This window comes from Spodoptera frugiperda, chromosome 9 (genome assembly GCF_023101765.2).
Source record: "Spodoptera frugiperda isolate SF20-4 chromosome 9, AGI-APGP_CSIRO_Sfru_2.0, whole genome shotgun sequence".
Classification (NCBI taxonomy): Eukaryota; Metazoa; Arthropoda; class Insecta; order Lepidoptera; family Noctuidae; genus Spodoptera; species Spodoptera frugiperda.
This window is the reverse complement of record NC_064220.1, coordinates 5313186-5327117: the sequence shown is the minus strand read 5'-3', so window position 1 is coordinate 5327117 and position 13932 is coordinate 5313186. Positions and strand designations below refer to the sequence as shown.

Here is a 13932-nt window from a genome sequence, read left to right as displayed (position 1 = left end):
GCAGGCTGAAAAGAACCCGATGCTTATGGAAAGGATTGGCCACAGAAAGCTCTGCGAAGAAACGAGTCGAAGGAGAAAGGGAGGCCTTTACCCTGCAATGGGGCGACCATAGCTAGAAAAAAAGACCCTTTAAAAATCCTGAAACTCAAAAACGTGAAAACTTAAGACTAGAATTATGTTCATAGTTAAAATAAGTTCAAGTTGCTTTAAAGTTAGGTACTTAATCCTACACAGATACTTATAATAATATTACCAATTTTAAATTTTCGCTTAATAAGAGAAAGCATAACTAATAAATAATGCGCAGATTTTAACATGAAACTGAAATAGGAATAAAATCGTGTATTATATCGCATGTAAGGCCATTGTGTGCGAATATTATAAAGTCATGATCACGCAATGAACCCAAAACAATGTTAAGGCCTCGATAATAAGTATTTTAAACGCAACGCCAGTTTGTTGTTTACGCCGGTTTTTTTAAAACTATGCACTCGAGCAAAAATATTTTATGTTAAACAACATTTTGTACGCTTAGTACACTTCTGGCGCTGCCCTTAATAAATTAAACCATCCATAAAGTAAAGGAGCCCTTGAAACTAATTAGTTAACTCATTGCATCAGAATATCATCAACGTCATACCCTTTGATGCATCAGGCATCAGCTATACGGCGAATGCCATCTATCTACCAAACGTTAAACTTAGTTATAATCTCAAGTTGCTCGTTCTTAACTACAGATGGTGCTATTATTTTCTTTTAAGATTAACAATTAATAATGGCAACATATTTACTATTTTTCACTTTTGGTAACTATTTACACAAATGTCAACCAATGCTGTCACTGTCATTTTCACAATTTATCTTTCATTTATGTATGTCAAATGTGTAAACAAAAACAAAGATAATAAAGTTGAAAATAAACAGTTAAAAATACAAACATCTAAAGTATTAAAGAAATAGTGACATAATGATATCCGAATTCGCAAAAGAAAAAGTATATTGGACGAGAAAAATGAATCTAAAATTAGTAAAATTCATGGAAAGCAGACCGAATATTTGGAACCCTAAACATCCAAAGTACACTTCATTAAAATATAGAGATAAAACATATGCGGAATTTGCTTCTCTGTACGGCAACGAGTTCACAGGACAGATAGTAAAAGATCGTTGGACGAATATAAGGTCTACCTTTGCCAATTACTTGAGAAAAGTAAAAGCAAGTCAGGCTAAAGGCGATGGAGAGGTATTTATCTATTATCTGTTTAATTTAATTTTTATATTAGTTCATATTTACCTAAGTTCATTATATTTGGTTTTTATGTGATTACATATTCATTTAATTTTTTATTTTAGCCTTACAAGGTGACATGGCACTTATGGGATGCATGCAAGTTTCTACTTAAAGTTAACAAAAATATTCAAGGAGATACAAATGACTACAGTAATAATGATTTAAAGGTAAGAAATTTGAGCCACTTACTACTAGCATTCCGTCCTGACAAATATTCATCTTTAGTTTAGGTAAATCTAATGAAGACTATTTATTTATTTTAATTACCTAATAGTTGTTAACACCATTTAATAACCATCACAATTTTTTCAGGATGAAACAGAACAAGAGGATGTATCAAGTAACTCGGATAACTCGGAAAAATCCTACAACAATGATCCTTCATGTCAAAATATAGCCAACGGTATTTTAAATGTATTCCGTGGAGTTCAAAATGATGTTTTTGGTTTAGAAAACACAAAGTATGCACAAGTAGGACAATTAGTGGCCCAAAAATTATCACAAATGAGTTCCTATGAAGCAGCACAAATGTCAAATAAAATAACAGAAATCTTATTAATGTACCATGAAGATAATCCTTTGAATCCAAATAATTTAAAATCAGAGCTAAATATAAGTTAAATATTAATGTACAGTCAGCCAAGTTATTTGGTGTACAGGTAAACAAATAAAGATTGATATACCAACTATTGGTTAATTAACTACAGTTACTAACTACTGTCTTTATGTTCTTAAGTAATGTTTATTTTCTTACCTGTATACTAAATAACTTGACTAACTGTACATAAATACAATTGTGATTATCTTAGTTTTAGTTTGACATTGCTGAGCTGAGCATTCTTGACAGTTATTTCTTGTAATGCAATGTTCAATGGTGTATGAAATATAACTCTATAGTTACAGTATTACTTTTACATAAAGGCAATCTGAATTTTAATTAAGTGTTAGCAATAAATAGAAATCAAGATTTAATTGAGTGAAATAAAATAATTATTTTTGTGACATCAAAACTTGTAGAGACTGAAATAAAAGAAGTATTTAACATGAATAAAATAATTTATTATGCACCACTGATTTTATAATCTACAATTTTCTATTATTATTACAATATACCTTTAATATTTTCACAAATACTTTTAAAATCATCCCTTTTCCATTTCATTAATTCTGCCTGAAGATCTTTTGCTTGAACATTCTTGAATTCTTCTTCATCTGTAGAGAAAATATGTTAAATGAAATTGAAATCAAAAGATATATCTGAATATGCAAAGGGCTATCTGTGCTTTTACTGAATTTTGAAATAAAAACATATTTTAAGATCACTGGTGTGGTTGGATGATGGGTACTCATTTGAGGTAAGCGTTCACAGGCTCGCATCGTATGCATTGCATGCCTCGGCTTTTAGTTTGTCTATACAATAGAAACTCATACAACTGTGTCCCCTGATCTGCACCATACGGACTGCTTGTCGGCCATGCTTACCTACATGCGATGCGTACCGATGATGTCATACGAAATGCGTCTAATGCGAGCCTGTGGCGCTTACCTTTAAACTCATACTTAGTGCACAGCCCTTTTATCGATTCAGTCATTCAATCAGTGCCATTGATTAAAAACAAATGAAACCTTACCAAATATAGGGAACCAGCCACTAAGTTCCAAAACAGCCACATTGAATGCAGACAACTGTTTAGCACCAGAAGTATTCCTCCGTGGCCAAACTATCAGATATACCACATCATCACCACCCAACCCCCTTTTAGTGAAGAGAATATTATGAGCAATGGACTTCTCCAAAAAGTATTCTAGAACTTTCCAAGCTTGTTGCAATGTCTGGCTAGAAGATTCCTTTTGTATTTTAAAACAAAATGCAGGTACTGTTGATTCGTCATCCAGGAGATACATTTCCCCTTTGAAGTGTTGCCAGTTCTGAAAATATTATTTATTAATTTTAGTATGGCAATTTTGAAACAAAATCATTTAAACCATAGTACGCAGGGAACGCAATCTACGCGAGACACAATATGTTTTCTATTGTGTATCATATACCGACATACAAGAGGTTAAATATCATTATGAGACATAATTCAAAGGTCATACTAACCACACATTCTATATGTAAAGATTTTTCTTCAACAAATATGTGATAGTGCAAATGATTGACAGATGCAAAACCGCAAATGCTATTGAATCCAATTCTTACATCTCTGTAAAATAAAAATGTCAATTTATTCCTCCATTAAAAAATAAACGTACATTACAAGTTTCTAGTAAGGGAGCAACTAATTTTAATACACCAAGTACAATTAATTTTAGACTCAAGACTAGAATTTATTATAAAGTCTAAAATGATACAGAATCCAATCACTGCTCATAATGAAGAGTTTCTCTGTGACTCAAAAGTAGTGGAGCTTTTCTCCAAGAATGTATGAGAATAAACTGTGATTTTTAGTTAATTTTATATGTCTTACGATAGTTATTATTATTAAAAAGAATCTAATCACAATAGAGTATTCTTTATAGTTTCTGTACTTGCCTACACTCACCGATCTTCAACTTGGAACATGATCTGTACCACTAATTTCAGGCTGTCCGGAGTTACCACCTGAGGTAAGCATCTATTCACAGATGGACATAGCAAGGAATGGTACCTGGATATAGGGCTCACATTCACTAATACCGTGTGTAAGTCTCCATCTGAAAGATTAAATAATAATACTATTTTTTATTTATTTTAGTAGTATGTACTAAAATAAAGAGTGTAAACGGAATGCTCTCAAAAACTGCAAACAGGTGATGGCAAAAAATTTGCTTTATTCAAAAAAAAATAGATTCCATGTTTCCATTTTTATTTTATGTAATAATAGTTGTAATCAACTGCTTAAGACTGATGTTGCATGAATAACACGAAAATTAAAATTATAAAAACGAAAATGTTTGTAGTGATTTTCAGGCACATTCCATTTACACTGTTTATACTCAATTATATTATTATATGTTTAAAGTTATTTCTTGTTTTATAGTTATTTCTGTGCTGAGCGCCAGCCTAGTGAGTTACCACTATGTTCAAAATCAATCATGTAACATTATTTTCATTATAAGCTCAGTAATCATTTCATTATAATCATTGATAAGGCATAATAATCTTTAAGTGTTTTCTACTGATAAAAACTAATTAACAAGCATGAAGTGAGTGATTTTCCACAGCTATAGACTTTACCTTCGCCTTCCAAAGAAAAGAGTATTTCTTTTGAAGAGACTTTATTGAAATGGAACTTTTTTTCGTCAAATGGTTGACAAATACTGGTCATTTCTTCTGGAGTTCTTCTTTTAGATCGCCGGTCTGGGTTTAACTGAAAAAAATATCTTTTTTATTAGTTAAAATTTTAGAGGGCAAACGAGCAGACTGTTCAGTTGATGGTAAGCGATCAGCACCTCCCATGGACACCCGCAACACCAGAGGAGTCACAGGTGTAGCGGCATTATAAAAAATGTACCTACGCATCTTTTAAACTCTTTCTTAACTTAGTATCTAAGGCAATTGGATACGCAGTTTTATTGAGTGCTAGAAATAATTAGAAAGTTCACCTGTAGGAAATATTTCCCATCAACAATCCTTTCCTCCAAATCATCAATTTTATACCGAAATATATCTGTTTCGTTGTGAATTTCGTCCCATTTTGTTTTCAAAAGACTTGTGAAACTATTTAAGTTGTCACTGGTTAAATTATTTGATTTGTACATTTTTTACTTTATTTGGAATGTAGTTTTGGATTTAAATATAAAATATTACACGTATTATCAATCAGGCACTGTTTATTTTGATTAAAATAACCTCAAAATTAAATGACAGCTGACAACAGAGCTGAGTGATAACTGATAACCTGTAAAATGTTTTTTATTGGTCGTCACATCAGCTATTAGTCTTTTGGTATTAACCCTGAAAAATATCAGAAGATTTTTTTGTGTTTAGAAATAAGTACACAATTTCTCTTTTTTGTGGTATTCATCATATTGCCCTCTAGTTTTAATCATGTCTATTCGGAAGAAGGCAAGATAAGAATAAAAAATAAGAAAAGAGAATGCCAAAAAATTACCCCGAGTCGTTTGTTTGCAGGTACCTACTTGTAGTAGCAGCAGTCATGGAATATTTCTATATTGCGTGGCAGCAGTACCTAGTAGGTAAGCTACACCACCTCTAAGTCTAAACTAGTGTATAAATTTATTCATTTATTAAAGGACACAAGAATATTAGTCTTTATTAACCTCTTACACTTTATTTGTCCTATTTAGCCTTGTCAGCAATTTATTATTCAATTGCAACTGTCAACAACAAATAAAGGAAGTACACAAATAAATTAATAAGGTGTACAGAAATATTAATAAGTATCTATTGCTGTAAATACGTACACGTAAATTCATACGTACATTGATACGTCTGTAGGTACATAGATTGTATGGTTGGCGCAATGGTTGGACAACTGGCTAATGAACAACTTATTGCGGGTTCGATCCTCATACGGAAGAAAATTTTGTATGCTAAAATAAATGTTGTAGTTGTAATGTCGTAATATTACAACTTAGTAAACACATTTTAGTAACATTGACGCAAGAAAAAGTCCGAGATTGGGGGCAAAGTCACATAAAAAAAAAAGTAAATTGATATAATCTATAGGCCTGTCCCTACTATCGTACAGAGGTCAGAATTGGCCAACCTGTTTGTACTTGCAAGTGGCACTGCCGAAAAACAAAACAGTCTTATCAAAACCACGATACATTGCACAGTAGGTATATAAGTACAATCGCTGTGTCCAACAACAAAGTTGTGAGTCTAAAATTATTTAGTCGGTCTTGTTAAAACACCTAAATAAATAAAATAGGTATTTAGGGCGCCATTATTTATTATTTGGTCTGGTTTAGCATTTTCTGTATTAATACAGGCATTTCTTTTCTTTACGAGATGCCTTTATGCTATAATTGGGTGTCGCATCGCGATGTAACGCAAAACCGCGCTGAGTGCACTTTGCACGTGTTAATTAATTCATCCCCAACGCTCGTCTCAGAGATAGTACCAGTGACCCCACGTTCGGAAGTCTCACTTACCTATACAATTACAGTGTCACTTAACCAATGAGACAGTGGATCATTAAGTGATAGTAGAGCTGTAGAGACTCGATAAACAATGTAGTAGGTAAGTGCGTATGTAATAATGAACGATTTAGTTAAACCTATATTACTCAATAGCTATAAATAATTCCGAACAGTAGGTATTATAAAATATATTGTAAACAATACATAATCGTTGTGGCTTATATTGTGTTATTATTTAATTAAAATTACCACGAAACCAGTAAGACTTCTAGCGTAAAGAAATAATCAATGATTCACCAAATGAACTTTGTTTATCAGCAATCTTGTGTTTGTAAAATATGTGTGCATCAGTGTGTTATGGATTACTCATTATTTCCCCTTGACCTCTAGCGCGGGAATAAATTACTTGGGTGCTCCATTATTCAGTTCAGTCGCAGGAGCGTCGGACGTCGCGCTCTCGCTCCCAACATGAAGCTTCCGCTACTAGTCGTGTTTACGTTCATACTATTATCGCAAATAGAACACAGTGAGTGCCGGCAGATCTCATGGTTCCCAAACGTAATAGACACTATATCCAACAAAACTACTCAACTATCAAACTATGTTCGTGAAAAAGGACGAAGATTGAAACACTTTTACGTCGAAAATGTACGAAAAAAGATCACTTCATACCTAGGTTTGAATAATGGCGATTCAATACACATTGAAAGCCCCGAGGAAAGGCAAGCGAGGATGGACAGAAAATTCAGAGACATCGTCGTAGAAGCGGAGTCGTCGGCAAATAACATATTTGACACCATGGCGCCGGCTGCAGTGGAGTATAAGTGCGAGAATGATGACCCTATGATTCACATGACTACTCCGCAATTGATTGCAGTCCACGGTTACCCAGCAGAATCCCACACTGTTGTGACAGACGATGGATACATATTGACCATACACAGGATACCACATTCCAAAAACGCTGCAAGTAAAGTAAGTCCTAGGAAAACAGTGCTAATGCATCACGGTCTACTTGGAAGCTCTGCTGATTGGATTCTAGCAGGCCCTCAGAAGGGTTTGGGCTATATTCTGTCTGAAGCCGGCTACGACGTATGGTTAGCCAACGTCAGAGGAAATACCTACTCCCGAGCTCATGTTTCAAGAGATATAGATTCATTTGAGTTTTGGAATTTCACATTCCACGACGTAAGCCAACATGATCTTCCTGCTGTTATAGACTACATTATGGAGGTGAAAGGATGGGATGCAAAAATTAATTACATCGGTCATTCTATGGGAACTACGGTGCTATTCGCTCTATTGTCAACGAAAACTCAATACAACAAGATATTGAGAGCAGGGTTCGCTTTGGCGCCAGTCGCGTACATGACGGACATAAAAAGCCCGATAAAATTACTAGCAAGGTACAGCGATAACATTGAGTATCTAATGAAGCTACTCGGAGCTAATGAGTTCCTTCCTCAAAATGCAGTACTGAGGTGGTTATCAAAACATGCTTGTGAGATAAATCATTACGAAGAAGCGATATGTGAAAATTCCATGTTTGTTTTGTGCGGACATGATGAGAGGCAATTCAATAGGTCATTGTTGCCAATAATTTTGGGCCACGTGCCGGCGGGTGCTTCTACAAGAACTCTAGTGCATTACGCTCAGGAGATCAAACAGAGTGGCAGGTTCCAGTTATTTGACTATGGGCCTGTTGATAATTTTAAAGCGTATGGTACGGTGACTCCACCTGAATATCCGTTGCATAAAATTACGTTGCCAATTGCTTTGTTCAGTTCGGAAAATGATTGGTTGGCGGGTGATGTTGATGTGGCGAACTTGTACGTGCAGCTTGTGAACCCTATTGAACATTACATAGTGCCATTGAAGGAATTTAATCACATAGACTTTTTGTGGGCCGTTGATGCGCCAACTCTAGTTTACACAAAACTATTACAATTGTTAGAGGAGGGTGTTAGCAACTCCGACGAAATATTAAATAATAATTTAATAGATGATTAAGTTGTACCTAGGTATTAATGACTATTGTTGTTATAAATAAATAAGTATTTTTTAATCCATGGTTTTTACTCGTTTCATTTATATTTTACCAGTACGTACAGTCAGCACAACTATTTACTTTGCAGGTAAGAAAAAAAGATTGTTTAGACAAAGACAGTATTAATCAACGGACTAATCGTTACAGAAATTGTGGCTTGGTTAACAACTATATAATTTAGAATAAAAGCTACTGTATCTGTACTGAATCTTTATTTTCTTACCTGCGTAGTAAATATCTGGGCTGACTGTAAATATCAAAATTAAGTAATGACAGTCTCATTAACTACACTATTACACCTTTCACAAAAGTTATGAAGCTATTATTTCATGCAAGCAAAGCTGCGGACGGTAAGCTTGTAGATAAATACGTACTCATTCTGTTTATCAACTTTTACCTACTAAGATAACTAATAAATGGCAATTATACTTTACACAAGACACACCAAAGTTAAGTTTTCTAGAATGTTTTAAAACAAAAACAACAAAAGATATATTTACTACGCAGTTACCCAATTAGTCTGTCCACATAGTTTTTGTACGGAACTTTAATAACCACTCAAACGTTCACGTGCGACACCTGTCAACACCTTGTACGCCCACGCGCTCGATCTGTGTTGAACCGCGTCGAGCGCCCCATGCCGTTACCGATTCAAAGTGTATTTTCTAGCAAACTATTGCAGCTATAGCAAAGTAAAAAATACCAGTATAAAGCTGAATTATTAAGGAATCAAAATATATACTAATTAAAGTACAGAAATCAATCACAAATGCATAAAAAAAAGTTGAACTTAACAGAACGGGCTAAATATTTGTTTGTTTTTTTGAACAAGTTTTGACTAAACATTATTTAATTATTTATTTTCCTTGTTTTATTTTGAAAGAATGAATCTTAAGGATTATTTTAATATACAACACTAATACAGTAGGATGATAAATAAATGAATACTTCAATTTTAAACGCAAACACTTCACAAAACTTGACACACAGTTTGTAAACAATTATTTTTTATATTCTTGCTGTCACCTGGCATACTGTTTTACCGACCAATAGATGCGTTATTTAATACAGATCCATCTAGTATAACATTCGTAAAGCTCTTTGAAGCTTGTCATAGATAAAAATTCGTTGGAAGTGAACAAGTCAAATGGGCTGCTATAGTCGCCCGGGCGTTTAACGCCAAATTTTTTGGGCGACTATAGTCGCCCGGGCGTTTGAGTGGATAACCTTTTTTTTAAGTAAAAACAATAAAGCAAGATTCTTAATTCTCAGAAGTCAACATGAGTAGGTATTATTTAATTAATTTTGATACTAGTCGTGATTTCGTGTGATACCTATTATTAATGGTGTGTTTTTCTGGTCTGTTGCATTCGTAATTTGTGTAATATTATTATTTTGCTGGTTATTTAAATAAAGGTGACCATAATATATGTATAGGGTATACCGGTACCGATGTGGAGGAAAATCATCCAATGATTTCTCCCGCCTTGGCTGAGGCGAGAGGGAATATCAGACTCTTACTGACTAAAAACCACCCCGTTCCTACTCCTGCTCTTCGAACCGGAGCCCCGGTAATTCGTTATAACCCGTAAATAGATATTTGTATTACAAAACAGGAAAAGTACTCTTGTAATACCGCTACATATGTAAGCTAACAGCTTCTTATTAACCCCTACAATTTGCATTAACAGGAAAAAGGACATACAATAACTTACTTTTTTAAAAAAATACCACACTTAATAGGCAGGTAAATATCTAATACGCCTTTGTATTATTCTTCGAAAGGTTCTTATGGAGATAAAAGGTGTGTGTAAAGATTGTAACACGTGGTCTTTTTTTAAAATTGGATAGGTATACGAACCAGCATTTCTTTTTGTAATCTACTGTAAGGATCGTCGTATTTACATACCTATAACGGTGACGCCTGACTGTACCTTATACTTTTTTGATAATTGCCTGGTGCACTTGATGAATAAGCCAATAATTAACATAATCACTTGACCATGTTTATCAATAAAGTAAACCAGCTTGAGTTCAAACCTGAGAGATAGCGAAAAGTCTCAAATTGTAGGTAAATATTGCTCGATAGTCACACCTGCAACCACTCGACCAGCGAAGCAGTTTGGCTGTACACTATATACCTAATCATTCTAATTCCAGCATCTATTTACATAAATTATTTACAATAGCTATTTCTGAATACTGATTAATCTTTGTTTGTGGGTAAGTGGAGCATGTTTGTTAAACAAAGTCGATCAAGTACAGTACTTGGGTGTATTGTACAAATTCTCGATACTCATAAAACGATCGCGAATTTACTGCATTAAGTATCGAATTCTCGATTGTTGTTCATCGAACAATGTCTCGTATTCGATTACCTGGTTGGGTTACGTCAATCGCCATGTGAGGAAGATACCGTCGGTATCGGTATAGGTTGCGGTAGACCACTTTTTAACCTTTGTGATTTAAATAAAAGTGGAAGAATAAAGACTTCCCCACACAGGCGCATTTTTCCCCACATAGGTCGATAATATCGCATGCGTTATTGCGATAGTGTGTCCCGACACCTTGCACACAGCTGTGTTTTTATCGTCCGATATTTCTTACGAGAGATCGCGTTATTATCGCAGGTGTGTTCCAGTGGTAATTTGCGTCCTGATACAAAACTATTCTAGAACTAATTCTAAAACTCATATCGAAATATGGCAGGTCGTAGAAACGCAACGTCATACGGCTTGCGGCGTTATTATCGCAGCAGTGTGTAACTACATGACCGTCCTAATACAAAATGTACTGAAAACAGATATCGCTATAACGCATACGATATTATCATGCCCGATAATAACGCGCCTGTGTGGGGGAACCTTAAAAACAGTGAATGTATAAAAATATAAAATAATATATGTTTTATGTAGGTATTATTGTTGAATCCTGTAACAGGAAATGAATAGTGATAATCCGAGTCAAATAAACAACATTATGTCAAAAGCTTAGTACATTAAATAAATGGAATTAAGTACCTAAATGAGGTACTTATTTATTACGTACGTAGTTAGACAACAACAATGTCGTCATTCTTTTAACTAAGTACTTAAATACGATTCTCATTGAAATGACTCAATCAAATATCATAACAAACAATAATATTGTAATTGTAACATGTGAATTGATAAAATAGTCACATCAGCAGTATCGGCACTATGAGGGTACAGGGCCGTATTTGCTTAGAAACTATTTAAAACTCTGTGTCTCAAATATTTCAATTTTAGAAAAACTCAGTTTGATGCACGTAATATTTCCATCTTTGAAGGCACGCACAAATGAGCGTATGTTACAAGTAGTTCTGATTGACTGCACAGTTGGCGCGGTGGCTGGGCAACCGGCTGCCATGGAACGTGTAGCGGGTTCGATTCTCGCACGGAGCAACTCTTTGTGTGATCAATACATTGTTTCCGGTCTCAGTGTCATGTGTATGTAAACATGTATGTTTGTGAATTCACCCACGACACTGGAGAAAGTCCTATTGAGGCAACGTTTTTTTTTATTAAAAGCCGATTTTTGGTTTCCTAAAAATAATATTGCGAATTTTCTCATTATCACAATTTTCTCTTCAATTATTTTTTATGTGGTTTTATGACTTACGGTACTTATTTAGTTAGTACTTACTTAGTAATATTAACATTTTGTTTATTTCCATTATTTTTCTATAGTGTGGTCCTAGAGTTCATCTCTGTCCTTGTGTGGACTGGACCTTACTCTACGCTACTATCTGCTACAGAATGAGTCATTGATTCGTAGGCATTGACCTTTGCGATCTATGAATTATTGACCTAATAGGATGCGTCAAATAATATAACAACTTTATCTACATGTGATTGAATATTTAAGTACTTAAAAAGTATTTCTTCATCATCATCAGCAGGGAGACTTTTACTACTGAAAGATAGATTCTCACGTAACAACATTCTTTGATTTGTCTTTGCCTTGAGGATTGTGAAGAAAGACGACGCTCGTATTCTGTTAGATGCAGGTTTAGGATGTTTGCATATTACCAAAGTTCGAAGAAACTACTGTAAAAGTGTTACCAAAATGTGCAATCAACGGTTGATTATTTCTCTTGCTATTAGGTTATGACATGTTTATTTGTTTAACACAATATGTGATGTGGTTGGTAGAGTAGTAGACGTGAGTTTACTGAGAATGATTTGTTGTAATTTAAAAGACTAAGCTTTGAGGATAAAAAATAGGATAAAAAAACTTTGAAGAGTCAAGATTCAAAAGCCTATGAGCCGAATTTTTTTAAAGTAGTTAAGCGATTTTTGGACGATAAAGTTAATGTCAAAATGAACTGTCAATAATGTCAATGCTGTCATGGTAACGTAACTGTCACTGTCAAATGGTGTGAAAAATGAGCCGATTGTTGATAAAATAAATTGTCCAAAAATTATATAAACATGGCTTTCTTTAGAGGATGGCGATATGCAGCTTTCGTTTCTGGATTTGTCGGATTTATTGGTCTTGCCCTATATCCGATTGCTATAGCTCCAATGATTGACCCATCGGAGTATAGTAAGTATACGATCATCCATCAAAACAAATGGTTATTTTTAATAATAACCTTAATGTAATGGTATTTTATCTTTTAGGAAAGATTCAGAAAGAAGCTAGGAAGAATATCAGACAGGAAGACATTCAACCTGGAAGTAAGTTGAATTTAACGCCATCTTTTGTTTATTTTATGATTTTCAGATTTAACTCAGTTTGTCTTATTTTGATATTGATCTTTATCTCGGTTTAAAACCAACTCCTAAAAATACTAAACTGATTAGAAGATCAACCTACAATTTTTCAAAACTATCCCGAATTTTAAGATTTCTCAGTACAAGTACTTGCCTTAACCTGTATTAATTTTTTCAGACATGAAAATATGGACAGATCCGTTTGGAAGGAAGAAGCCAGAGCGGGAAAGTGATTAAATATCTTTGTAAATAGTATAATTAGAGTATTATTAATTTATGGATAATAGAACAAAGTTGATGAATTGTTATTGATTGTTTTTCTTCTCTATAACATTTTTGCGACCTTGTAGTCCTCGATTTGTAGTCACCAGTTTTTTTATGGGTCTCATATAATAAGGTATAAACCTTAAACCCAAACCCATCATCATTATGAGCCTGTTCTTGTCCACTGCTGAATATAGGCCTCTCAAATGACACACCACTGAGTTCAATCTTCAGCTCTATGCAACCCATTGCTTCAAAACACAATTTCATACTCTACACAGACAATTTTCTTTCACTGTAAATGCCTTTTTAATTTAAATGCCTACTACAACTGAGTATGTCATATTGAATTATTGAGTAAAATACAATTGTGTCATCTTCTAGGGTAGGGGACAAGTTATTATTATTATTACATTCATAACAGACATTGGTACTAAGCTTACATCAATGTTCCTGCAGTTTTTCTTAACTTATAAATTTTCGAGAGGACACCAGTTTCC

At 34.1% G+C, this 13932-nt stretch overlaps 4 protein-coding genes across 4 annotated transcripts; 3 read left to right on the top strand and 1 right to left on the bottom strand.

Annotated features, from left to right (window-relative positions):
* The first annotated feature begins 877 nt into the window (after nucleotides 1-877).
* LOC118271359 (uncharacterized) lies at nucleotides 878-2268 on the top strand. The gene is made up of 3 exons (XM_035587433.2): nucleotides 878-1243; nucleotides 1354-1458; nucleotides 1604-2268. The coding sequence occupies exons 1-3, from the start codon at nucleotides 968-970 to the stop codon at nucleotides 1910-1912; spliced, it is 690 nt and encodes a 229-aa protein (XP_035443326.2). The 5' UTR covers nucleotides 878-967; the 3' UTR covers nucleotides 1913-2268.
* Nucleotides 2269-2328: 60 nt separating this feature from the next.
* On the bottom strand, nucleotides 2329-5145 carry LOC118271358 (GDP-D-glucose phosphorylase 1). Its single transcript, XM_035587432.2, has 6 exons — nucleotides 4880-5145; nucleotides 4512-4644; nucleotides 3838-3988; nucleotides 3396-3498; nucleotides 2923-3220; nucleotides 2329-2503 (listed from the first exon to the last, which is right to left on the bottom strand). Exons 1-6 carry the CDS (start codon nucleotides 5033-5035, stop codon nucleotides 2394-2396), a joined length of 951 nt encoding a protein of 316 aa, XP_035443325.2. The 5' UTR covers nucleotides 5036-5145; the 3' UTR covers nucleotides 2329-2393.
* A 1643-nt stretch (nucleotides 5146-6788) lies between these two features.
* LOC118271187 (gastric triacylglycerol lipase) lies at nucleotides 6789-8447 on the top strand. Its single transcript, XM_035587172.2, has one exon. The coding sequence runs from the start codon at nucleotides 6851-6853 to the stop codon at nucleotides 8390-8392; it is 1542 nt and encodes a 513-aa protein (XP_035443065.2). The 5' UTR covers nucleotides 6789-6850; the 3' UTR covers nucleotides 8393-8447.
* A 4353-nt stretch (nucleotides 8448-12800) lies between these two features.
* LOC118271200 (small integral membrane protein 20) lies at nucleotides 12801-13476 on the top strand. Its single transcript, XM_035587193.2, has 3 exons — nucleotides 12801-12998; nucleotides 13076-13132; nucleotides 13347-13476. The coding sequence occupies exons 1-3, from the start codon at nucleotides 12884-12886 to the stop codon at nucleotides 13403-13405; spliced, it is 231 nt and encodes a 76-aa protein (XP_035443086.1). The 5' UTR covers nucleotides 12801-12883; the 3' UTR covers nucleotides 13406-13476.
* The last annotated feature ends 456 nt before the right edge of the window (nucleotides 13477-13932 follow it).